Genomic DNA, 27,209 nt, shown 5'->3' with positions numbered 1-27,209 from the left:
AGGGCTACACAGAGAAACCCTGTCTCGGAAAGCAAACAAAAAAATTAAAAATAAATAAATATATAGTCTGCTTGCTTGTAGTCTGAGGCACTTGGTAGGCTAAGGTGGGAAGACTGCTTGAGTCCAAAAGTTAAAAGCCAGCCTTAGAGAAAATCTATCTCTCCAACAAAACAAAACAAAACAACAACAAAAAAAAACCATCAACTATAACATCTACACAGCGGTGTGTGCGTGCGTGCGTGCGTGCGTGTGTGTGTGTGTGTGTGTGTGTGTGTGTGTGTGATGGGGGGTTGGTGTATGACTGCACACCCAACACTCAGAAGGCTGAAGCAGAAGAACGATGAAATTGAGGCTAGCCTGGGTTACCTAATGAGGTTCTGTCTCAAAAGAAATACACATATGTATACATACACACATATATTATATACACATATGCATTTTATCCATATATATACCTGTACATTTAAAAAGGGTGTGACTCCTCCCCAGCAGTCATTAATGCCAATACATCACATCTATATGATTATTTAATTATGTGTGTGTGCGCGCACACACACACATAGATATGAGAGGATGAGGAGGAGGAGAGGAGAGAAGAGCAAAGGGAAAAACTCCTTCATAATAGTTTGAAGGGATTGGATCTCTGGGGTTTTGGATGGACAGAGTTCACTCACCTGGGGGAGACCACAGATAACTGAGAGAGCTCTGTTCCTTCTCCAGCAGGAACTGGAGAATAAGGGACAGCTTCAAAGGAGGAAAGCAGAACAACCAGATCTATACTGGCTAGGTAACCAGACACTCTCTAATGTTCCCTCTCTTCCCTTATAGTACGACAAGTGCCCAATGTGTTCTACAGGAATGGATGGGCTGGGTGCCAGGCTCAAGGAGATATCTTACCCTCTCACCCTGGATGGTCCATTTGCTTCAAAAGCAAAAGAGCAAAGTACCTTGGGCTCTATTTAGCTCTTAGTATGGGGCTAACTGGCTCAGGAACTCGAAGATGAAAGAAACCTTTTATAAGAAAAGTATCAAGTATTAAAACGTATCTTTTTATCACCCAACCATCTGTGGGAGCATTCTCCTTGCAGGCAGATATCTGGTGCGGTTGGTCTGGGCATTCCCAGCACTCATCATTCAGTTTGGAAAGGGACTCAGCACATAAAGGAGAACAAGTGGAGGTGTAAGGAGGAACCAGCTTCTCAGCCTCGGTGTCCTAGCTTTGGACCTCTGACCTCCCACCAGCAGATGGCAAGAGAGAGTCCCCGCCCGCTGGGAAAGTCTCAGGCTGGGCGGAGCATTCCAGGCTCCGGCGCGCGCAGCCTCCGACCCTAATTTCTACGATCACCGGAAGAAGGCGAGTCTCTTTCCGTTCCCAGCGCAGCCATGGTAAGGCAGGGGTATAGTGAGCTCTTGGGTTGCATCAGCTTCCATCCTCCCTGACCGAGGCTACCCGGGGTGACCAGGGGTCGTGCAGCCGACTGTAGGGTGGAGGCAAATGCAGCACTGCTGCGGGATGGCGGAGATGGACTCTGCGGCGAGGGAAATAACTGGACTGGGCTAGGGAGGGAAATCTGTTGCAAAGGGCGAGGCCTTTGGCTCGATCACACTTACCCTAGCCCCTGGAGAAGCGTTTTTTCTCCCAGGCAGGGAATTCGAAAGGCCAGGAGTGCAGACTGCAAGCCTGGGGCAGGTGGACGCATTCTGCTTGGAAAATGGACTCTTGTCTCATTTGTCTTTTTGACACGGACTTACTTTACATTATATAGCGGGTAAACTTGTGTGAGAAGCATTAAAAAGGCTTCCCTCCGCATTTGAATGTGGAAATTGGTACCAGTCCTTTCTTATACAAAGGAGCAGTACACGTGGTAATGCCGAGGCTAGATTGATTTCTGTACCTGAAACTTTTGTCCAGCTGTGTGCTAGTACTGCACTTTTTGATTGACAGTTGAGATAACGTCCTGGGCCATTTTCTGTTGCTGTCTGCCTGTGTGTCTTGGGTCCAGTCACTGGGCGCTTCACAAGCATGGTGCTATAGACAGACAGAATAGAATTTTTGTGACCAGGCACACTTAAGCAGTATCGTGGTGTAAATGTAAAAGATTGTAATCTCTAAGGTACTTTGTATAGTGGAGCACTGGGAGCTTGTTAATACTTACCTGCCTCTTCGTTTTACTTGGACCCTGTGCTTTAAACATTACCCACATTTTGTTGACCGGGAAAATGTGAAAGTCAGTTCTATTAAGGAAATTACACAGTACGCTTTGTAAGCCTGCTAGTTGAAAAGACCGGAAACGTTGTTAACAATGTTTCGTTTAAAATTTCCTTCAGGCTCGTGGTCCCAAGAAACATCTGAAGCGTGTGGCAGCTCCAAAACATTGGATGCTGGATAAATTGACCGGAGTGTTTGTAAGTATTGTGGTGGAAATGCCTTAAAGTGTACCTTTAGTAAGCTTTATTCATGAAGCGGAATGCAGAGGATCTTTGGTTCTTCTTTACTCTTATAGACCTGTTTCCTACCTTGGTTTTGATAAATTAGTGTTTCATTTACTCCACGTGTTTAATAGTATACTTACATCGATGCATAGACTGGGTCTTAGGGTTGGCAGACCTTATCCGTTGGAAGAGGAAATGCTGTGGAATTTAAGTTAAGGCACAAGATACTTTTGTAAGTTTCTAAACACACCCGTGTAAATAACCAAAGTTTTGGTGCAGTAAATAGTCTCCTCTGTTTTGCAGAGCTCAAAACCAGGAGGTAGGTTAAAATAACAGTTTTAAAATACTTTACAGGCTCCTCGTCCATCCACTGGCCCTCACAAGCTGAGGGAATGTCTGCCTCTGATCATTTTCCTAAGGAACAGACTTAAGTATGCCCTGACTGGAGATGAAGTAAAAAAGATTTGCATGCAGCGCTTCATTAAGATTGATGGCAAAGTCAGGACTGATATAACCTACCCTGCTGGGTTTATGGGTGAGTCTTTAGAAAAGACACTTGGTAGTGGCCACCCCTTAACTCCTTCCCCAAAATGAATGGCAGGTGAACAGGAAATTCCCATTTACTTTAAACTTTAATGTGGAGTCCAAAACGGGGTGTGTGTCCCCCCAACCCCCAGTTCATTGTGGGGTAATGAGGATTGCTATGGTGACCTTATTCTTTGGTATCAGATGTCATCAGCATTGACAAGACTGGAGAGAACTTCCGTCTGATCTATGACACCAAGGGTCGATTTGCTGTTCATCGTATTACACCTGAGGAGGCAAAGGTGAGTGGGGGTTAAGTTAGAGCATGGGAGTGAGGTAGATGGCAGTGATGGTGTGCACTTGGGAATGAGTTCACAGTTGAGTGAGGGCCTGCTTTAAATTAGTTTGGTGCTGGGTACTGAGCATGGTTTCTCACATAGTGAGCACATGCCCTGCCTCCAGCCCCTCTAGTCTCTGTAAGGTCTGAACTTCTAATACTAATACAGTGCTGTTTGTGGAGCAGAATGCACAAAATGCAGTTGTGTTTTTTGAAGCCAGTGACTTGAGACCTAAAAACAACTTAACAGGGTGTACATGAACTAGAGTAAATGAGTTTGTTTAACCCCTTTATTTATGCTTTTAGTACAAGTTGTGCAAAGTGAGAAAGATCTTTGTGGGCACAAAAGGAATCCCACATCTGGTGACCCATGATGCTCGCACTATTCGCTACCCTGATCCCCTCATCAAGGTGAATGACACCATTCAGATTGATTTGGATACAGGCAAAATAACCGACTTCATCAAGTTTGACACTGGTAAGCATCCTTTGTCTCCTGTGTGACTTGTAAAAGTTTTGGTTGGGTTCCTGGGATTTTTCCAAATGTAAATTTTGTTAAGCTTTGTGGAGCACTTGATTTTCACTGATCTAAATGCTTAGAATAGTCTTGGTGGCTGGGGGAGAGGTATGAGAGGCACCTGCTCCTACAATGGTCCAATTAGTGCAAAATTATCACCAGCTGATCAAGATGGCGGCAGATAGGCTGTAAATTAAAGACCAGGCTAGACAACTTAGGTTGTCAGAATGTATAGAGACACTCATTTTCAGGCTAATGGTGATGTAACCACCTTTAGTACTGGGATGTTAGTCCCTGGGGTATGTCATTGCAACAGCTTTACCTCGGGGCTGGAAGTGACCCAAGGCTAGAAGTGACCCTGACCCGGGAAGGAGAGATAAAATCAGGACCGGAGGGGTTCACTAGCTGGTAATTGAGGGTTGGAACAAATCTTAAGGCTACAGGTGCATACAAGTAGCTAGACTGGCGGAAGGGCTAAATTGGCTTGGCTTTTGTTTGGGGAGGGGGTTGATTAGGAGTTTATCTTGTACTTTGCTTGAGGCACATTGTTTCTTCCTGCCTAGGTAACCTGTGTATGGTGACTGGAGGTGCTAACTTGGGAAGAATTGGAGTGATCACCAACAGAGAAAGACATCCTGGCTCTTTTGATGTGGTTCATGTGAAAGATGCCAATGGCAACAGCTTTGCCACCCGGCTTTCCAACATTTTTGTTATTGGCAAGGTAAGTCTGGGTCTCCCTTCCCAGCAATCTATGGTACATGGAGGTGTATCAGCCTATCACTGGCTTTAGTTCCGGTAAATTAAAGGCCAATTGTGTCCTATACTATCCTGCTAATGGAGTTGTTTTAAATCTTTCCATCTAGGGCAACAAACCATGGATTTCTCTTCCCCGAGGGAAAGGAATCCGCCTCACCATTGCTGAAGAGAGAGACAAGAGGCTAGCGGCCAAACAGAGCAGTGGGTGAAATGGTCTCTAGGGGACATGCTGGAAAAGTATTTGTACAAGCCTTTCTAGGCGATGTGCTAGATTAAACAGCATGATGAACTACTTGTGGTTTTGTGTCGCTTTTTTCAAAAATAATTTGTTGGTGGTCTATAACGTGAATATTGATTAAATTCTGGGGCTGACTTAGATCTTCTAGTATCTGTCTGTGGGATCCCTCTGTTAACAAGTCCTGGGTGACAGAGAACTATGGAGGCTATATATATAGAGCATGGGGGACCCTAGGATGACTGGCTTATAATAAGTTTTGGTTTAACTCAATTACTGAGCAAGCCTCAATGAAACATCTCACCATTAAGAATTTATGCCAGGCAGTGGTGGCACACGCCTTTAAGGCAGAGCCAAGTGGATCTCTCTTGAGTTTGAGGCCAACCTGGGCTACAGAGCGAGTTCCAGGAAAGGCGCAAAGCTACACAGAGAAACCCTGTCTCAAAACCAAAAAAAAAAAATTATGCTGTATCAAGCTGATAATAGACTAATTAAAAAATAAAAATTTTTAAAAATTCCTGGCTGAGTCAGACACCTATGCAACTTTGTATTCAATACTGACACTCTGACCCAGGGCTTTGGTATACCTATATAAGTGTCACTGAGGTTTTTTTGGTGGAACTGGAGTTAGACAGTTGTGAGCTGCCATGTGGGTGCTGGGAATTGAACCTGGGTCCTCTGAAAGGAGGCAGTGCTGGTATCACTGCATTTTAAGTGAACTAAATGAGTAGCCCTGGCTGGCATGGAACTTAGAGTGATCCTCCTGCCTTCCTGTCCCACGAGCCATATACAGAGTGAAAAAAATCTCCAGGCACTAGACTATCAGTCTCCCAAGAGTATATTGCTTTGATTTCTGCTGGTGTCTGGAGGCCTTGTGGTTTGATTTCTAAAATCTTAAGTACTCATGTCAACAGTAAAGCGGACAAATAGCCCTGAGATAAGACAGACCAAAATAAACATAAGTTTATCCACTGCGGTTTATGTCCCTGCACCAGCAGCAGGATGGGCTTTACACACTCCTGTCAGCAGTAGGATCTGAGGAGCAGCTGATATGTCTACTGGAAGCAGTATTTTTTTGTTTTTCGAGAGGGTTTCTCTGTAGTTTGGTGCCTGTCTTGGATCTCGTGCTGCAGACCAGGCTGGCCTTGAACTCAGATCCTCCTGGCTCTACCTCCCAAGTGCTGGAATTAGGTATGAGCCAACCATCGGCCGGCTGGGAGCAGTACAGTATTCTATTAAATAACCTAGTGAGTTAGGAATAGGTGTGGAAATAGGAGCTAGCCATGTGCTGATGGTGTTGATGAGGAGGTTGGTATGCAGGAAGCTCTACATATTTCATAAATTATTAAAAATACTTAGCATGAGGTCTGCTTTTTTTGTTTTGTTTTTTTGAGATGGTTTCTCTGTAGCTCTAGCTGTCAAGGAACTCTTATCTGTAGACCAGGTTGGCCTTGAACTCAGCTCGGCCTCCCAAGTGCTTGGATTAAAGGCGTGCACCACCATCACCCAGGCTAGACTAGCCCTTTTAAATTTTTCAAATTGGCAAAATATTTACAGTGTGGAATGTCTCATTAAATATATATACATTGTGGAATGGTTGAGAGCCACCACTGACTTGCTAACATTGGATGACACAAACCCTTAGCTTGTCTATCCCTGCCATCTCAGCCCAGCAGCCAGAGGAATGGTACCTTTAGGTGTAAGTTCAGGTCTTTCAGAGGCTGCATGTGGCTCCCACTGACCTCAGACCAAAGCCGCAGCCATCACCTGCAAGGCCCTTACAAATGTGCCCTCAGACCTCATCTACCCATCCACCCCACCCCCAGTCTATTCCAGGCACACTGGCCCCCGGGCCCTTTCCTGTTGGAGGCAGCCCAGTCTCAACTCGGGCCCAAAGCCTCCCACTTTAGCCTTCCCGGTCCACAGGACTAGTTAGTGCCCCACTGCCATTCCCCGTGTGTGCCTTTTCCCTCCTGGCATAAGATGATCATCCCATCATCTGGGGAGAGAGATTATCATGGCACAGTAGCTGTGGCAAGTAACTGAGCAGAACAGTGTACAACCAGTCTTCATTGTAAAGGTAATGGAGCTACTGACTCCTGAGTAGGAGAGGGAAGGGGTAAAGAACCTGTATGTTTAGCCAACCCTCCAGCTGCAAGTGATCATGGGAAATGCTTGGGAAAAGGATAGTTAACTAAAGGGGAACTTGGTGAAGCTTCTGTAAGGCCGTCTGTCCTTCATGATGGGGTGGGACTTGGAGGTAATGCACATGTTTTTGGGTCACCAAGGCTCCTTCCTATAAGTAATCTCTCACCTGGGTGTGCTCTTAAACACAATACACCATAGATAGCTGGGATATAGGGGTGAACCCCAACACCTGGCTGCCTTCCTACTTACCTCACGCTCCTCTTCCGTCGTTCCTTCTATCTCCTTTCTTTCCTTCCTTTGTTCCTCAACCCTCTTGCCTTAGCCTTTGAGTAGCTGATATTACCAGCGTGTGCCACCAGGCCCACCGAGGAAACTAAGCAACTAGCCTCAACTTGGGAAATGTTTGGGAAAGTTTGATGTAGGTTTGAAGAGGGATTATCTTTTCAGGCAAACAGTCTTTTGCTGAGCACACAGCAGGGGTCTGAAGTGGGTTCAGGACCACCATGAGAAAGCTTTAAATTTTTTAGGGAAAGGGATATTTTACACTTCCGGGAAGTGGCCTTTCTTTGTTAATGTGTCTTTGGGACAGTCACGACTTAAACTACATAACAGGATCACTCTTTCTCTGGGTAGGGGAGTGGTGTTTGTTAATGTGACAGTCGTCAGGCTGCTGCTAACCCCCAGGTGGGGTGGGGCGCGGCGGCACTGGGTGTTCTTGTCCTGCTTACAAAATTACACGTGTGTGTCACAGCCCTCTGGGGTTTGGTTCACTAAGAAAGAAAATTTCTATCTCAATACCAGGTTGTATTAATGGACTTAGGAAATTAGGCCAGTATCATCAGAATAAACTATAGGTTTCCAAAACAAATGGCTTATGTGTACTGTCTAAAAGAATTGAGAAGCAGGGCTGGAGAGATGGCTCAGAGGTTAAGAGCACTGACTGCTCTTCCAGAGGTCCTGAGTTCAATTCCCAGCACCCACATGGTGGCTCACAACCATCTGTAATGAGATCTGGTGCCCTCTTCTGTATACATAATAAATAAATAAATCTTTAAAAAAAAAAAGAATTGAGAAGCAAACTAGTGTGGTGGAACCCACTGTAATTTAAAAGGACTACAAATTAAAATTGGATTTTAATGAACTGAACTTAAAAGCCAGGAGATAGTGGCACACACCTTTAATTCCAGCAGTCAGAAGGCAGAGGCAGGTGGATCTCTGTGAGTTCAAGGTCAGCCTGGGCTAGAGAGCGAGATCTAGGATAGGCTGCTCAAGCTACACAGAGAAGCTCTGTCTCAAAAAACCAAAAAAAAAAAAAACCACTTATTATTTTGTTGTTTGGCTTTTTGGCTTGGTTTGGTTTTTGTTTTGCTTTTTTTTTTCCCATGCTGACCCCAAACTTGATCTGTAGCCAAGGATGACTCCTGATTCTCCTTCCATGCATGTTTGGCCACACTATGACCAGAGACAATGAGAATGCAGTCTTCCTCTGTAGCCCAGGGTCTTTAATTTACTTCACAATCCTCTTGTCTTAGCCTCCCAAATACTGAGATTACAGACATACACCAGTGTGCTTAACACACTTCAAATCTAATCTGCATTTTTTTTCTTTTTGATTTTTCGAGTCAGGCTTTCTCTGTGTCTGGAACTCACTCTGTAGCCGAGGCTGGCCTCTAATTCACAGAGATCTGCCTCCTGAGGGCTGGGATTAAAGGCGTGCACCACCACCCCACTCTAACCTGCACATTTAACATCGTCTCCATCATGTCCTTCTAGAGCAGCAGATCTCAACCTTCCTAAGGCTGTGACCCTTCAACACAGTTCCTCATGCTGTGGGGACCCCAACCATAACATTATTTTTGTTGCTACTTCATAACTGTAAGTTTGCTACTGTTATGAATCCTAATGTAAATATCTATGTTTTCTGATGGTCTTTGGTAACCTCTGTGAAAGTGTCAAAAGACTCACCCAGAAGTGGTTATGACCCAGTTTGAGAAGCGCTGTTCTAGATAATTAGCCAAGCACTGATTTACAATGTCTGGCAGCTACAGGTATGATTTCATTCAACAGGGCATTGGGAATAGATCCCTGTGGTCCCTGCATGGTATAACAGGCTCCAGTAACCTTGAGGGCATCGATTAGAGTAAAATATAGTGACATAAATATGAAGTGTTGAGGGCTTTTTTTATTTGTATTCGTTTTGGTTTTGGGTTGTTTTTTTGGGTTGTTTTGCTCGTTTGTTTTTTGTTTGGTTGGTTTTTTGTATTAGGGCCTGAGCTCAGGTCCTCATTCTTGTTAAGCACACGCTCCACCAACCAAGCTTCACACTCAACTCTGGGAAATAATGTGTTCAGTCTTTCATGTCTCTGTGTTTAATGTAATTTACTTAATCGTAAGTTTGTATATTAAAACCTTTTAAAATGTCCCTAATATTTTTAGCACAAAATAACTGTTTCTAAACCAGAATAGGGTCTCACTATGCAGCCCTGGCTGACCTAGAACTCAAAAAGATTTCCTGCCCCTTCATCCTAAGTGTTGAGGTTAAAGGCATGTATCACCATGGTTGGAGACTCTGAAAAATTAAGTTGTCTCTGCCAGTCTGGTACAAGCCTGATGCAGTACACCGCCCTACCATGCTACAAGGTCTATCTTGGTCCTGTCCAAGTGTGCTATCTCAGTACCTTTCATGAGGGCCCTCCTCTGCCACCTGGCTCATAGAGCTCTACAGAAAGCAAAGCTACTTCATCTGACCCCAGCCCAGTCTCTCTTCTACCGTATGGTCCCATCCCTGGAAATCAGCTCGAATCCTGTTACTTGCTCTTAAACTTAAACACCTCTTGGTTCAAAGGCATTGACTATTCAGTCAAAACCAAATTCCTTGGGCTTCTTGCAAGACCCCCTCTCTCTCTCTCTCTCTCTCTCTCTCTCTCTCTCTCTCTCTTTCTCTCTCTCTCTCTCTTTCTCTCTCTCTCTCTCTTTCTCTCTCTCTCTCTCTCTCTCTCTCTCTCTCTCTCTCTCTCTCTCATATTTTCGAGACAGGGTTTCTCTGTGTAGCTTTGGAGCCTGTCCTTGATCTTGCTCTGTAGCCCAGGCTGGCTTCGAACTCACAGAGATCCACCTGCCTCTGCCTCCCGAGTGCTGGGATTAAAGGCATGCAAGACCACTTCTTTTACAGTGGCCCTAAGCTACTTATCTGTTGAACTGACTACACAGGAGCTCCCAATTCATTGTTCACTACCACATCTTTCTTTTTTCTTTTCCATAAGATTTATTTTAATGCTTTATGTACATGTGTGTAAGTCTGTGTGAATATATGTATACGATGTGTGTGTAGGTGCCCATGGAGGCCGTGGAGGCGCCTGTATCAGATCCCTTGGAAATGTCATTACAGATGGTTTGGAATTATTGTATTGGTGCCACTGAGGTGTCTCTCCAGTCTACACACAAGCTCTTTGTTGATTTGAAGTCTACACAGTCACTTAACATCTGGACATTTCCTCTTGAGTGGTCTCCAAACAACTAAACTCAGCATATCATAAACAGAACTCATCATTTTCCTCCCCCATCCCACTTTCAATGACCCTTCTATTCCTGTAGTTCTTGACTTTTTCTTTTTTCTTTTATTTATTTCACCCCTTTTCCTATATTTCCTTTTATTTATTTACTAATTTATTTATTTTGAAACAGAGTCTCACCATGTAGCTCTGGCTGTCTGGCCTAGAACTTGATATGTGTAGACCAGGCTCAAGTGATCCACCGGCCTCGGCCTCCTGAATGCTAGGATTAAAAGTGGGCACCACCACACCCAGCACCCTCCGTTTCTTTTTTTGTTCAGGGTCTCACCCTGTAGCTCAGGCTGACTTTGAACTTGTGGTTCTCCTATCTTCCTGCCTTCCAGGTTCTGGAATTACAAGTGTATACCATCACACCTGGCTCCATCACACCTGGCTCCTAACTGTCCTTTAGGCCCCCCAGTTCACCCTGTCCCCTTCTTTCTTCAGATTTTTTGGACACTTTTTTTTCTGCAGGAACAGTTTTTCTTCACTCTGCTCTCCTGCCGACCCTCTTCCCTCACTTATTGTTCTAGCTGACTTTCAACTGTCCTCCAGACTTCAGCTGAGATGCTGCCTGGTCTGGCAAATCTCTGGAAAATTAGGGGCCCATATGCACTGTTTCCTGCTCTTCCATCTTCCAACACACATGACAACTGTCTGCTTAGCCTGGTATCAGTGGTACATGCCTGTAATCCTAGCACTTAAGAGATGAGGGCAGGGAGATCAGAAATTCAAGACCAAGCTTGACAACTTAGAGAGTTCAAGGCTAGGCTAGGCTACAACCCAAAATATTTAACAAAAGCCATGCCCCACAAAAAAAGTCTGTCTCCCCTGAGTGACTGTGAGGTTTATAAGAGCACGTCATCCATAGCTCTGTACCAAGCACTTGCCCAGCCACTGGCATACTGGATCTGAGCAGAGGAGTTTATGAGTGAATGAATGAGAGGGACATCCTGAATTTTCTCTAGAAGCCTTCCCTTCCATCTGTCTGTTTGCCTTACTGTGCCGCCAGTACTTTCTGGCTGCTGAAAACAAAACCAGAATGCATAGTTTTTGCTTGTGCTTAAGGGGACATAGTTGGAAAATGTCGCCTTCTGAAATTGGAACTAATAGAATCAGGATTTAATAGATGAGATCAGCCATCTGCAAAATAATCCACTTTAAGAGTTGTTTGTAAATATGATACCACTGAGACAAGGGTGCTTTTTCTGTCTCTGTGGTGATCCGCAGGTTGCTGCAGGCTGGGAACCTGGCAGATATAAAGAAAGTGATAATGTCAATCGATGGTAACCAGATTGCAAGTGATATTGCTGTACAAACTGGACAGCCTGTGTCCATATGGGGGCTTGAGGAGAAGTGAGCCAAAGAACACATTTTCTATGTTTGATAATCGTAGCTTACAAAGCACGGCTGAGTGTGTTACCTCTGAATCTCCAAGTAACACAATCTCCAAGAAGATCCCACCAGAAAGCCATTTTACAGATTAAAAAGAAGTCCACTGCTGGGCAGTGGTAGCACACGCCTTTAATCCCAGCACTCCGGAGACAGAGGCAGAGGCAAGCAGATCTCTGTGAGTCCAAGGCCAGTCAGGTCCACAGAGTGAGTTCCAGCCAAGGCTACTCAGAGAAACAAAACAAAACAAATGTCCACCCCTTCCTTCATTAAGAGCGAGAGTGTTATAAACTCAAGGACAGAAATACCTCTGGAGGATTGGGAATGTGTCTCATTGGAAGAGTACTTGCCTAGCATGCATGAGGTCCTGAGTTTGATCCACAGACCATAACTTGGGTGTGGTAGAATACACCTATAATCCTAGTACTTGATGGAGGCAGGAAGACCAACCTTCAGCTTTATCCTCAGCTACATAAAATGGCTGAGGCCAGCCTTGGCTACTTGCGATCCTCTTTCACACACACAATTATATAGACTATCTGGGCAGATACAAGAAGTTCTCAGAGTGACCAGGTAATCAACCCATCCACTTTTGTTCAATCGCACTTTGTCATACTTCTGGCTTTGGAGAAGCTTGTCTTAGGGCCTAGGACACCTTGTGAAGGGAGGTGGAATGAGAGAGAACACTGCTTACTGCCAGTGGATCTCTTGTTCATTCAGCAAACATTAATGGGTCTATGAGCCCAGCAGAGTGCTTGGAATTCGAATATGGTGGCAAATAATTCATAGGGTTCCTAGTTGGTTCAGTGGCACATATCTGTAGTCCCAGCTACTCTGGAGGTTGAGGCGGGAGGATCCCTCAAGCCTAGGAGTTTGAGATTAGTCTAGCTAACTCAGAAAGACCCCATCTAAAGAAAATAAAGCAAGATATCCAACTCCTTATTAAATCGATGACCAAAATTTCAAGGGGCCAAGAAGGAAATGAGTACAGTATAGTTAGTGTAGGAGATGCTCTATGAGGAAAAGCTTGTGTGTGGGACCCACAGACTGGCCATCTTCACTAGTCTGGGGGTAGGCTCTTAGCAAAACAAAAGGGCTGCAGGAATCAGCCAACGGTTTCAAGAAAGGTGTTCCGGGAAGAGAACAGATGAGGAGGAGGTCTGGGGAGGGAGGGTCTGTGACAAGTCAGTGAGGAGAAGTGAAGTCAGGGAATCACAAGACCCAAAGTAATATCAGAAAGACTTCCTAGTAACAGGTTACATGACAAAAGAACAAGAGCTATCTTGTTAAAATCATCATCACTAGTCTACTAAATCAATACTGATTTATCATCTTACTAGTCCTGATAATTTTATTTACACAATTATTTTTTTCTTTCCTTTTGTTTTTTTTTTTCACTTTCATTTTCATTTTTGTTTTTGAGACAAAGTCTAGAAATGTAGCCATGGCTGGCCTGGGACTCACTACGTAGACCAGGCTGGTTTGGAATTCAGAGATAGCCTCTGCCTCCAAAGTGCTGTGCTGGGATTAAAGGTGTGCCATAATGCCTGGCCCCTGCTAAGTTTGAAATAAGCAGAGGTAACTGGCAGAATATTATTAAGGTGTGTGATTGCCAAAGCTGGTGTGTTGTGTGTGTATTCCTGTGGTTCAAGTCACCCCTGAGGCTGAGAGGTAGGAGGAGCCCATGAGTTTGGTGTCAGCCTCAACAACTTACTCGGAGGCTGTCTCTAAAAGAAAAAAAAATGGCTGGGTGGTGGTGGCTCACGCCTTTAATCCCAGCACTCGGGAGGCAGAGGCAGGTGGATCTCTGTGAGTTCGAGGCCAGCCTGGACTACATACAGAGTGAGTTCCAAGAAAGGTGCAAAGCTACACAGAGAAACCCTGTCTCGAAAAAAAAAACCAAAAAAATAAATAAAAAAGAAAAAAATGTTTCCAGGAAACTCAGGGTGTAGATCAGTAATGAAGTGAGTATATGCCTAAAATTTGCTAGGCCTAGGTCTCAATCCCCAGTACTGGAAAATAGTAAAATAAAAATTAAATGCTACGAAAGGTCATCCTTACTATGAGGTGTTGCTGAATATTACTTTAACTAGGCAAAGATGTATTACATTTGTTTATGCTGAGTTTGTTCAGCTATGTAAAGGTGTGTTACATTTGTTTCTGCTGCATTTGTTTAATTACGTAAAGATGTGTTGCTGTGTCACCTTGCCTGCCTAAGGCACCCGATTGGTCTAATAAAGAAGCTGACTGGCAAATAGCTAGGGAGAAGAAGGGATAGGCAGGGCTGGCGGGCACAGAGAACAAGTAGGAAGAGGGATCAAGACTGGAGAAAAGAGAGAACAAGGGAGAAAGAGAAGGAGACGCCTGGGGCCAGGCAGCCATGCAGGAAGCGGGAAAGTGGGACATACAGAATGAAAGGTTAAAAAGCCCTGAGGCAAAAAGTAGATGAAGAGAAACAGGTTAATATAAGTTATAAGAGCTAGTGGGACAAGCCTAAGCTAAGGCCGAGCTTCCATAACTAATAATAAATCTCATGACTGGGGGCTGGCAGTCCAAGAAAGCCTGCTACAATGAAGTGGCTGGCTTGGCATCAGAATCAAATTTTCAATGAACTCCAGAACCCATCCTCTAAGTTGGTCTAATGGGACAGCACCTCATCACACAAGTACAGGAATTTGGATGTAAAGAAAGCCATCAAAGGATTTTGGGTCAAAGAATGAACATTCAAATTCTGTTCTAAAACTCACTCTGGCTGCTGAGTAGGGGAGAGGCCAGAAGGAGAGAAGAGACTTGGTGAAGGCGGCAGAGGTCTGTGTCTTGGACAGCTGGGCCTTGGACTAGGTAAGCAGTCCAGAGGGTGAAGAGACGAGGGGGACACACACGAAGCAGAAGTCACAGGACTTGGTACCTGATAGGATGTGAAGAGTGAGGACAAGGAAACAGGAGGCCTACTCCCAGCATCCTGGCTTCAAGAAATGGACAAATGATTCATGGGTGTATGGTGAACTCTTTCAATCCCAGTACTCAGGAATGTGAGGTTGGCCTGTGCTACACAGTGAGACGCTGCCTCAAAAATAAATAGATAAGGGGATGTGCAGGCTAGTTTTAGGTCAACTTGACCCAAGCTAGTCACCTGAGAGGAGGGAACCTCAGTTGAGAAAATGCCTCCAGAAGATCAGGCTGTAAGCAAGCTGTGGCTATTCTTTCCTTCCTTCTTTCTTTCTTTCTTTCTTTCTTTCTTTCTTTCTTTCTTTCTTTCTTTCTTCCTTCCTTCCTTCCTTCCTTTCTTTCTCTCTCTCTCTCTCTCTCTCTCTCTCTTTCTTTCTCTTTCTCTCTCTCTCTCTCTTTCTTTCTCTTTCTCTCTCTCTCTCTGTCTCTCTCTCTTTCCTCCCTCCCTCCCTTCCTTCCTACAGGGTTTTTTTTTTTTTTTTTTTTTGTGTGTGTGTGTGTGTGTGTGTGTGTGTGTGTGTGTGTAGCCCTGCTGGCCTGGAACTCAGAGATCTCCCTGCCTCTGTCTCCTGACTGCTGGGATTAAAGGTGTGTGCCACACCCAGCTGCTATTTTCTAAACTAGTGATTGATGGGGGAGGGCCCAGCCCATTATGGGTGGTCCTGCAGGCTGAGCAAACCCTGAGGAGTAAGCCGGGAAGAAGCACTCCTCTGTGGCCTCTGTTTCAGCTCCTGTCTCTAGGTTTGAGCTTTGAGCAAGGTGTCATGGTGCACGCCTTTAATCCCAGCACTCTGGAGGCAGAGGCAGGAGGATCTCTGGGAGTTTGAGGCCAGCCTGGTCTACATAGCAAGCTATGTCTCAAAAAAGGCAAAAAATTCAAAATAAAAACACACAAATAAAGACAAGCGTATTGAGTGGTACATGACTTTACCTCACCACTCAGGAGGCAGAGACAGGTGGATCCTCTCCAGCAAGGGTAGGTTTGGCCCTTTATGGCTTCCAAATCCATTCTCCAATCTGACTGCTCAATAAAAGCACTTAAGGAATTGTATAAGCAGGGATAGTAACCAAAATGCTTTGGGATATACTATGATTACTGCTATTTTAAAGATTCTATCAAAGTATTTACTCATCAGAAGAGAACTTTGAGCTTGGCTCCCTTTCTTCAATTTGACCAGTTTTTACATTGAGTCACATCATGATAGTTGTGTACTCACCGTGGAGAGTGTTAGGCCTCAAACCCAGGACAAACAGCTAAGGTGCCTATTTGACATATCAAAGTGGACCTGGCCACCATTCTCTCCCAGCATTCCTCAGTCCCTACCTGTTACAGGGTATGACTGGCATACCCCACCTTCCACTCTGAACTCTCCAGCCCAGGGGCTGGGCTGCCCTTCCCCCATCTGCAATTCCGTGTATAATCCAGCCATTTTGGTTACCTGGTCCTTTGTCTCTTGGCCAGGTTGCCCCTCTTGGTTGGCAGCTCCTCTCCTCTCTCCCCTCCCCCACCTCTCCTCCCCGCTAGAACTCTCCCAGGTGTCCCTGCCTCTGGCTATGCTCTCCCTTTGTCTATAATAAACCTTCTCCTCTATTATACCTGGGACCAGTCCTCCTGTCCGTTCCTTGTATTTCTTTTTCTTGGTTTTTTGTTTTTTTTAGAGGAGTGGAAGAGCAAGGTAAAACATACATTTTTGTTGTTTTTAAAAATATTATTTGTTGCTGGGCAGTGATGGTGCACCCCTTTAATCCTAGCACTTGGGAGGTAGATCTCTGTGAGTTTGAGGCCAGCCTGGTCTACACAGAGAAACCTCATCTTGAAAAACCAAATATATATATTTATTATTTATTATTTTTGTATGTGAATGAGTATGTGTGCATGATGTATGTGGGAACACATGCCATAAACACATGTGTGGAAGTCAGAAGACATGGGGTCAGTTCTCTCTTTCCCCTTTACGTGAATTCTTAGGCTCAAATCCAGGTCTCCAAGCTTGCTTGATTCAGTAATTGTCTACACCCATGAAGCTTTTCTTGCTATCCCAGTTTGGTTTGAGAAACTCTCACTCTGTAGAACAGACTGGCCTCAAACTTGCAGTGATTTTCCTGCCTCTGCCTCTAAGATGCTGAGATTACGGGTGTATATACCACACCCAGCAAAGTCCCTAAATCCTAGTCTCAGAAAATCCCATTGAAGCCTGCCAGCGGTAGAAAGAAGGCCTGGGAATGAGGCAGGATACAAATCCAGACAGTCTGACATCAGATATCCTGGGGTGGAGGGCTTGGCGTGGGCAGTTCTACTTGGTGGGGACCTAAAGAAAGGTCAGAAAGACTCACGCTTCTGTACGATAAGCACGTGCTGATAGTGAGCAGCTTGAGGCCCGGGGCGGTTCAGGTCAGAACACAAAGAAAGTTCCCAAAGCCTCTGCCCTGGGGGCTGCATGTTTGCAATTAGTATGTCTCTGGCTGGTGGGAGGAGGTCCACCTAGTCTGGAAGTCAACCCAGATATTTGTTGTGATTCTACACAGTGACAACCTCTGCAGCTTCTCAGCGGGAGAATCTGTCGTGTCATAATTACGACTAGCTCATCCTGTAACTCGGAGGGCTTCAAAGGTCTTCCTGGCCGGGCCCGGTCCAAAGCAGAGCTGGGGAGACAGCAAAAGCTTGGCCTCCCAGTCAGCCTTCAACCTTCCATTGGGGCCCTTTGCTTGCACATGACTTTGGGTGTGTCAGACTCTCTTCACACCCAGGAACTCCATGTCCTCACACAACCCCTCCAGAGAAAGGTCATCCACAGGCCTGTCCGCCTGCCCACTGGTTTCATCTCCCCTTCCTGGGAGAAAGATAACCTCCTTTACACCTCTTCTCTGCCTAACAAAGCCCCACTCATTCATCACTTTCCTTCTAGATGCAGCTCCACTCAGAAGCTTCTCCTGCTACCTCCCAAAGGGGAGATCAAGAAGGCAGGAATCAAGGGCTTAGAAACACCTAGTTTATGCCAGCTGTCAGACTGGGATTTTTACATAAGCATCTCATTAAATCTTCACAAACTAGCAGAGAAGTCCACACCTGAGTCTCAGTAGACAGAGGCTGAGGTGGGAGGAACCTTTGAGGCCAACTTGGGCAACATAAGACACATTTCAAAAGCAAAAAGAATTCCTCACAACTGTCAATGTAAAAAAAAAAAAAAAAAGCACAGCTCTCATCTTAAATGGAATAAGAAGATCATTTATTCTGGAGCCATTTTGAGTGATCATAGTAAGGGAACACAGATTTAGGCTACCCCAAATTCCATGTTCCAATGCGGAGCAGCAGAGTTTTTATAGTTTTAGAGAACAGAGAAAGTCATAAATCAAGGCAAATATAAAATACACTGGTGGGTGGCTGGAGAGGTGGCTCAGCAGTTAAGAGCGCTGGCTGCTCTTCCAGAGGTCCTGAGTTCAATTCCCAGCAACCACATGGTGGCTCACAACCATCCATAATGAGATCTGGTGCCCTCTTTTGTCTGATGCCCTCTTCTGTCATGCAGGTATACATGCAAATAGAGCACTCATACACATAAAATATATAAATAAATAAATCTTTAAAATACATTGGTGGGAGAATGGGCATGGTGGCTCACACCTTTAATCCCAGCACTTTTGAGGCAGAGGTAGGAGGATCTCTGAGTTTGAGGCCAGCCTGGTCTACAAAGCAAGTTCTAAGACAGCCAGGCTACATAGAGAAACTGTCTAAAAAATAGTAATAATAAAATACATTGTTGGGTACATGAGAGGCAGATACATAGAGATGGGAGAAACCTTTCTTTGGTTTTTGGTGTGTGTGTGTGTGTATGTTTTTGTTTTGTTTTGTTTTTGTTTTATTTTTGTTTTTTGTTTTTTGGTTTTTTTTGGTTTGTTTTTTTTAGTTTTTCAAGACAGGGTTTCTCTGTGTAGTTTTGATGCCTGTCCTGGATCTCGCTCTGTAGACCAGGCTGGCCTTGAACTCACAGAGATCCACCTGACTCTGCCTCCTGAGTGCTGGGATTAAAGGCGCATGCCACCACTACCCAGCGGGAGAAGTCTTTCTGTAGGCACAAAATACTATCTGTGGTAGCTTGAAAGTCAGTGGCTCCCATAATCTCATAGGGAGTGGCACTATTAGGGGTGTGGCCTTGTTGGAGTAGGTGTGGTCTTGTTCGAGGAAGTGTCTCTTTGGAGGCAGGCTTTGAGGTCTCATATATGCTCAAGCCATGCCAAGGATCTCAGTTCACTTCCTGTTGCCTGAACAATGTAGGACTCTCAGCTACTACTCCAGCACCATGTCTGCCTGCACACCGCCATGCTCCCCACCATGATGACAATGGACTGAACCTCTGAAACTGTAAGTGAGCCACACCAAAAAAATCTGATAAAAAATAGAGATGAGTTCCAGGACAGGATCCAAAGCTACACAAAGAAAAAAAAAAATTGCTGTGGTCATGATATCTCTTCACAGCAACAGAAACTCTAAGACACAATCTGATGGCATTCTTAGCTTTTGAATTGGTTGAAGTTAGTTACCTGCTAAGTCAATAGATTCTAAGAGGCTTTTATCTATTATCACAAGATGTTAGCTCCAATAAGGGGCATGGGTGAAGGGGCAAGGAACCGCTGTTGCAGAAGGCCCAGAACTTAGCGTATACCTCCCATTTCTCTCTCTCCTTTGTCTTTCCCTTCCTTGTTCCCAGGGACTGGTCCCTGCCTCCTGCCCTCAATAAACCTCCTACACGGGCCCTGTTGTATGGCATGACTCCTTCCCACCATTTTTTTTCCAGAGCTGAGGACCGAACCCAGGGCCTTGCTAGGCCACTGAGCTAAATCCCCAACCCCCTTCCCGCCATTTTTAAAGTACAAGACTATATAATAAGTATCTGCCTCAATAAAAACAAAAACAAACACAAACAAATGAGAACAAACCACAGGCCAAACTGGGTCACTGCTGCACTCTCAACTCTGCAAGGGCTCTCACTTCGAGTGTAGTATAAATTCCTCTGTTCACTCAGATGGCTTTGGTGAGCCAGTCTCCTGCCTTTCTACTTCTCCCCCCCCCCCACCTCTACTCTCTTGCCTCGGGGCTTTTGTACCTACTGCTTCTGCCAGGAACACTGTCAGAAAGCTGCGCGCTTGCTCACTCACTGTTTTTTGAGACAGGGTTTCTCTACGTAGCCCTGGCCATCCTGGAACTTGCCACATCGTAGACCAGACTGGCCTCGAACTCACACAGATCCACCCACCTGGGCACTAAAAATGCTGGGATTAAATGTGTGTGACCCCACGCCCAATTTCTCTTATTGCTTTCAAATCTTCATTTGAATGATCCCTATGTGGTATAAAACCTGCCCCATCCTCCAGCACCAGCACTTTCTACTTTCTTGCCCTCCTCACCCACTGCGATGGATTATTTTTTCTGTCAATTTGACAACACCATGGGGAAGACAGCAAAGACTTCGAAACTAGCTCTCATGTTACTCAACTTGGCCTCATTCTCACTATCTAGCTGACCTTAAACTCCCGATTCCCCGCCACCACCTCCCAGGTCTTCGATTACAAGCATTTGCCTGGCTCTAGAAACTTGGTTAAATATTATTTCTGGGTGTCTATGAAGCACCCAGAATGATATTAACACTTGAATTGGTAAAGGCTGGAGGTATTGACTCAGAAGCAGGACCCTGGTCCTGAGGTCCTGGATTCAATCTTCAGCTTTGTTTAAAAAAAAAAAAAAGAAAGAAAGAAAAAAGAAAGAAAGAAAAGAAAAAAGCAAAGCATACTTGAATTAGCAGAATAAATCGAGCAGATCACTCTAGCTGATGTGAGTAGGCCTCCCTCCCTCAGTCCCTTGAAGGACAGAGTACAACAGTCAAGGGCTGAGAAGAAAGAATGCCTTCTGGTTTGTTGAGGTGGGGTCTTGATATGTTACCCAGGCTGATCCAACTTTTCTGGTTTTTTTGTTTGACTGATTTTCTGAGACATGGTTTCTCTGTGTAGCTTTGATGCCTGTCCTAGAACTAGCTCTGTAGACCAGGCTGGCCTTGAACTCACAGAGATCCACCTGCCTCTGCCTCCCGAGTGCTGGGATTAAAGGCGTGGGCCACCACCGTCCGGCTCCATTCCTTATAGTAAGGAATGTGTGTGCTTCCACCCTGCTGGTTCTGTGTCTTTAGAGAATATGTATGAATACCTCTGACACTTTTTCTTTTATAATTTGTCCCTCTCTCCACTTAAAGTAAGTGCTTAATAAGCAACTATCGAAGATGGGTGTGGTGGCTCACACATGTAATACCAGCCACAAGTTTGAAGTCAGCCTGGGCTATGTAGTGATTCCAGGCCAGTCTGGGTTATGGGGAGTTGTTTGTTTTGAGACAGGGTTTCTCTGCGTAACAGCCCTGGCTGTTCAGGAATCCCTCTGTAGACCAGGCTGGCCTTGAACTCACAGAGATCCACCTGCCTCTGCCTCCCAAGTGCTGCTGGGATTAAAGGAGTGTGCCACCACTGCCTGGCTGGGAAGAACCTTGGTATTCCCTCCCCCTCCCCCCACCCTAGAGCTGAGGACCGAACCCAGGGCCTTGCGCTTGCTAGGCAAGCACTCTACCACTGAGCTAAATCCCCAACCCCAAAGGAAGAACCTACTTAAAAGACAAAATTCCAAACCAAAAACCAACTAAGTAAATAAACCCTGATTGAATGGACATAGCCCTCTCACAGGATCTTTCTCTACAGCTCACTCTCACAGGAAGCTATGAGTCATGCAGTGGGCAAGAGCTGACATTCTCTAGCATTCCCAGTGCCAAGCAAAGTGCCCACTACCATAGGGGCCCAGTATGTAATAAAGGAAATGTTTTGCTATGCTTGTCCAGAAGAACATTCCAGTTTCCAGACAAACAGGACGGAGCCCTCTTCAGTGTCTGAGCCACTCCCGCCCCCCACCGTCCGAAGCCCTCCCTGAAGCGCCAACCCTGGCAGGGCTACTTGCCCAGTACGCCTGCTGCCCTCTCTTCTCCAAGTCCTTCCCTAGCACCGGCTTCTCACCTGTCTGGGTCTTGGCTATTATCTGGGAGGCGGCAATTGCTGCTAGCAAATTGGAAGTTGTTTTGCTCAGGGCTACGTCTCACAGGGGTCCGTTTGCCTGCTTTCTGGCATTTCTGACATTCCAGGGAAATGACCTAGCAGCTGCCTGGGCTCAGTGAGTGCCTGAAAGATTGTGCAGGGAGCTGGGGCGCTACTGGACTAATAGGACAAAGGAGGCCATTGCTCCTTCTTGTTGTCACCTCACCGGCCCCAGTTCCTCTGTCGGTGTCAGTTGGGGGGGGGTGTAGAAATGAGGTCTGGAATAGTTTGCAAAACAAAGGCCCGCTGGCATTATGATAGGAAGTCATCACGGCAGCTACCATTTCCCTGCTTCTCTCAGCTTTCTACCTCATCACAGCCTGCCATTGTAGCACAGCGGGAGCAAGGCCCCTGCTAGCTCTCTTCTATTCTGTGCAAAACCACCACCGCTGGAACATCTTTTAGGGACAAGGCCCACAGAGACAACCTCAAGCTCATCCGGCGGGGGCGAGCCACTGATCAAATTCTATTCACTCTGCCTTCCGGTTGTTCAGATCTGCTGGGATGAGGCCAGCTGGAATTAGTGACAAATTTGAAGCAGAGAATATTGACAAAGAGGTGCTGTTTTATTGCCTGCAATGACTCACTGTTTAATTCAAAGGCGATAATTTCCAAGGCAGCTCTCCTAGTCAAGGAGAGCCTCAGTTAGCGAATAGGTAAAACTGCTAATCACTTAACCAGATCCAGACCTTCAGACTAAAATCAGCTTTGTTCCCTTCAAGGAGCTGAAAAATAACCCTTCCATCTCCAACCCCTTCTTCCCTCTCCAAATCTGAAAGCCTTGTTGGAAGACTTTGAAAATAAGACAGCACCCAAACCAAATATGTCTTGCGCCAATCACACTGTACCAGCACTCTAAGAAGGATATATATATATCCCAGGATGGCTTTGTACTCTGACAGTCCTTTTGCTTCAGCCCTGTGTGTTGGGATAACAGGTATGTGCCATCATGCCAGGCTAAGATTTATAGGTTTTAACATTAGGAATCGAACCCAAGACCTTACACATGCTAAGTGAGTGTTCTACCTCTCAAATTAGATTCTTAGCGGGGGGGGGGGGGGGGGAATTAAAGTATCTTCTTTGCTCAGGCCCTACCTCTAGGGATTTTGATTTAGTCAGGGATGGGACCTTGACATTTTTTAAAACTGAGGGATAATTTAGATACAATAAAATGCATAGGTCTTAAGTGCCTGTCCTGGCTACTTTTGTTAGTCATCTGAGAGGAGAGAGACTCAATTGAGAAAATGCCTCCATAAAATCTGTCTGTGAGTAAGCCTGTAGAGCATTTCTTAATTGGTAATTGATGTGGAAAAGCCCAGCCCATTATGGGAGGGGTCACCCCTGAGCTGCTGGTCCAGGGTTCTTTAAGAAGCAGGCCAAGGGAGCTATATGGAACAAGCCGGAAAGCAGCACGCGTGCCTTTCTCAGCTCCTGCCTTCAAGTTCCCATCCGGTTTAAGTTCCCCGTCCGTGGCTTCCTTCATTGAACTGTGGTTCCGGACATGTAAGCCAGATAAACCCTTCCTCCCCAAGATGCTTTTGGTCATGGTGTTTCATCACAGCAAGATTTATCCTAATTAAGACAGTGTCCCAATACAAACATCCCCATTGCTCTAGCTTCTGCGCCTGACCCCTGCCAAAGACAACCTCCACAGTGATTTCTATTAGAGATTCATATTGATTGTTCTTAAACTTCTTAGAAACCAAATCAAGCAGTGGTAACAAATGGAGACTGGCCTATCTCACTTAGGATAGTGCCTCTGAGATTCATCCAAATCATTGCACTGATCAAGCAGTTAATTCTTTTGATGAGTGGCATTGCTTTGTGTGGTATTTTTGTTGTTTGGGTTTGTTTGTTTTTGCTGTTGCTATAATGAAATACTCAAACCTATGTAATGTAATATATATTATTTATATAGGTTATATATACATACACACACACACACACACACACACACACACACACACACACACACACATTTGGTGACAGGCTCTCACTATTAGCCCTGGCTGTACTGGAACTTGCTATATAAACCAGGCTGGCCTCAATCTCATAGAGATCCATCTGCTTCTACCTCCCAAGTGCTGGGAATACAGCCATGTGCCACTACTCCTGGCATAAATCTATGTAATTTATAAAGTAAAGTAGGCTTCTGGGGTACACACCTGTAGTCCCAGCACTCGGGAGGCTCAGGAAAGAAGAGCTCAAGTTCAGGGCCAGCCTGGGATACGTAAGATTTTTGCCAAAAGTGAGGGAGGAGGAGAGAGACCAAGAGACTGTTTTGGTTCATGAGTCTAGAGCTTGGGAAGTCCAAAAGAACAGTGTCAGCATCTGCTCAGCTTTTTGTGAGGATCCTGTATTCCTCAACTCATGGCAGAAAGTCGAAGGGTAAGGGTGGGTATAGGAGAGACAAAACCTAATGGCAACTTTGTTGGACAGAAAAGCAATTGCATGCTAACTAGTCCCATACCCCACAAAAGTTAAGAGTTCACCTGAGTGTGGATTCCTCATGAGGAGCACATCCCTTGATTAAAATGATTAGATGATTTACCACCCCTCAATACCATCAGGAATCAAGCCTCAACATCAGCTTCAAACCACTGCATGCGGACATACCAAGGAATAATCCACATATTCAGGGACACTTTGGGCTATTCTCAGATTTTGGCTATCAGAAATAAAGCTGCTGTAAATATTCTTGAGTAAAATCAGTAGATTTATGTTTGATTTTTGAGACTGCCAGTTTCCAAAAGAGATCATACCAATTTAGATTTCCACCAGTCAAATAACAAAATTACAGATGTGCACCTTTGCCCAAACTTGGTATTATCTGGTTTTCATGGGTTTTTTGACATAGTTTTGAGATAGGGCTACCCTGTTTTCTAGTCTGGCCTGTATCTTACTATGTAGCCTAGGCTGACCTCAAACTGGCAATTCTCCTGATTCAGCATCCCAAGGCCTGGAATTAAAGGCAAGGCCTGGAATTATAGATATTGAGACACCATGCCCGGCCTTCACTATAGTTTTAAATTGCATTTCTCTAAGACTAATTATTATGATAGATATTTCATGTGTTTATTAACTGCTCATTTTTTTCATAAGGTATCTATTCCAGTCATTTGCTCATGTTTTGGGCTACAATTTTATTATTGGTTTCCAGGAGCTCTTTATAAATGTCATTATGTATTGATCCTTTGACAGACAATTTTGTATTATAATTATTTAAGTTCTCTAGTGGGGCTGGGCATTGGTGGCGCATGCCTTTAATCCCAGCACTTGGGAGGCAGAGGCAGGCAGATCTCTGTGAGTTCGAGGCCAGCCTGGTCTACAGAGTGAGTTCCAGGAAAGGTGCAAAGCTACACAGAGAAACCCTGTCTCGAAAAACAAAAAACAAAAAAACCCAAACAAAACAAAACAAAAAAATAAAGATCTCTAGTGGGGCTGGGGAGATGGCCCAGTAGTTAAGAGTGTGTACTGAAGCCGGGCAGTGGTGGCACATGCCTGTAATCCCAGCACTCGGGAGGCAGAGGCAGGTGGATCTCTGTGAGTTCGAGGTCAGCCTGGGCTACAGAGCTAGTCCAGGACAAGCTCCAAAGCTACAGAGAAAAAAAAAAAGAGTGTGTACTGCTCTTGTAGAAGACCTCAGTTCAATTCCCAGCACCCATGTCAGGCAGCTCACAACTTCCTATAACTCCAACTCTAAGGAATTCAACACCTCTGGCTCCCAAGAGCACCTGCAAACACACACACCCACACACCCACAAACACACACTAAAAATAAATCTTTAAAAAAAGATCTCTAGTGAAAGAAGCTGGGTATGGTGGCACATGCCTTTAATCTCAGCACTGGAAGAAGCAGGCAGATCTCTGTGAGTTTGAGCCTACCCTGGTCTACATATCAAGTTTCAGGCCAGCCACAGCTACACACGGAGTTCCTGTCTAAAAAAGAAAAGATCTCTAGCACATCTACTATGAATCTGAGGTTGAAAATTCCTGGCAAACTAAAGATCGGCCCCAGATGCTCTCTACTTTCATGGGTACCAAATCTATCTTCTCAGGCTGTCTGTTCACTGAAAGGTATGATCATTATTTTCTTGCCACCTGGGTATCTGGTCTCATTGAATCTGCCAGACACTGCTGTATGACCTCACACAAGGTGACTCATCTCTGAACTTTGCTTCCTTCATCTGGTAAAGGACACACTGATTCTGGAAAAGGGCCTTGCATCAAACAGCTGTTCATAACATGTCACTTCTTGAAAGGGATGCTTGAGGTATGGTTCTGGGAGCTCTCTGCTCTGGGCCCCGCCACACTGTAAATATGCCCTGGTGCCAGTTGTGGGTCTTTGCTCCATACCTGCAGAGACCTAGACTGGCCACGGTCCTGGCTGCGTTGTTCTCACCCTGCCTTGATGAATTTGAACACAGCATCCCAAGGGCCCCCAGGCTCTTTAAGCTCAGAGCAGATGGCTAACAAGTCAGTTCTCTAGGACGTACAGTCCCAGACTCAGATCTAGGCAGGGGGCCAAAGCCTTCAAAGGCTCTAGAAAAGCTTACCCCTCATCCTATCTCCCTCCCCCAGTTGTCTCTGAGAGCTTAGAGTTTTACTGTAAGCTGTTCTCTCAGTGCCAGTGAAGAAGCAGGAAGAAAAACAAACATGGAGCTTACGTGCCTATGTGGAGGGAGGGTTCTCCACTGGAGAGAAACCAAGAAAAAGCTTATGACATTCCCATGAGTGTCGGTGGACTAGGAAGATGGGATTCTGGGTACTTGGAGTCCACCAACACCAGGCAACGGCTGGAGCTACCCATCTTGCAGCCAAGTATGGGTGGTTCTGTCCCAGGATAAGATCTAGGAAGGAAACAGAAGAATGTCCTGATCCCGGGTCTAACTCACTCTTCTCTACTCCCTCCAGCGCCACCTTGAGGTAGGTGTCAGAGGGATATGGGGTGGTACTGGCAAGAGGGATGGCCGGAATGGGCAGGTGCTGCCCTGCCCCATTCCTGTCTCCATTATGGCTTTGAATGTATCAAACCCACCCAAGGTTTTATTCTGACCCTAACATGGTGCCCCTGCTTCCTTTCTGGAGTAAGATTTTGAAAAATCATCCGTTTTTTGTTTTTTTTTCATTCATCTAACACATTTGCTGACATGCACATAGTTCTGTGCTAGGCCAACACTTTGAAAAGAAGAGCTAAGCCTTCACAGAGCTCCCTTGACCATGGGGGGAGGGTGGATATAAGTT

The 27,209-nt window shown here is 45.3% G+C and overlaps 1 protein-coding gene across 1 annotated transcript; it reads left to right on the top strand.

Annotated features, from left to right (window-relative positions):
• The first annotated feature begins 1,294 nt into the window (after positions 1 to 1,294).
• Rps4x (ribosomal protein S4 X-linked) lies at positions 1,295 to 4,860 on the top strand. The gene is made up of 7 exons (XM_036174646.1): positions 1,295 to 1,386; positions 2,329 to 2,406; positions 2,788 to 2,968; positions 3,163 to 3,260; positions 3,602 to 3,773; positions 4,376 to 4,533; positions 4,676 to 4,860. The coding sequence occupies exons 1-7, from the start codon at positions 1,384 to 1,386 to the stop codon at positions 4,775 to 4,777; spliced, it is 792 nt and encodes a 263-aa protein (XP_036030539.1). The 5' UTR covers positions 1,295 to 1,383; the 3' UTR covers positions 4,778 to 4,860.
• Positions 4,861 to 27,209: the final 22,349 nt, after the last annotated feature.

Source organism: Onychomys torridus, chromosome X (genome assembly GCF_903995425.1).
Source record: "Onychomys torridus chromosome X, mOncTor1.1, whole genome shotgun sequence".
In the NCBI taxonomy this organism is placed as follows: Eukaryota; Metazoa; Chordata; class Mammalia; order Rodentia; family Cricetidae; genus Onychomys; species Onychomys torridus.
The sequence above is the reverse complement of the archived record's forward strand: the minus strand, read 5'-3'. Positions and strand labels throughout refer to the sequence as shown.

What these genes read in the sequence shown, in the direction of transcription:
- Rps4x (XM_036174646.1), top strand. An exon ending in ATAAATTGACCGGAGTGTTT is followed by an intron (nt 2,407 to 2,787) that starts GTAAGTATTGTG and finishes AATACTTTACAG; the next exon opens with GCTCCTCGTCCATCCACTGG. An exon ending in TTACACCTGAGGAGGCAAAG is followed by an intron (nt 3,261 to 3,601) that starts GTGAGTGGGGGT and finishes TTATGCTTTTAG; the next exon opens with TACAAGTTGTGCAAAGTGAG.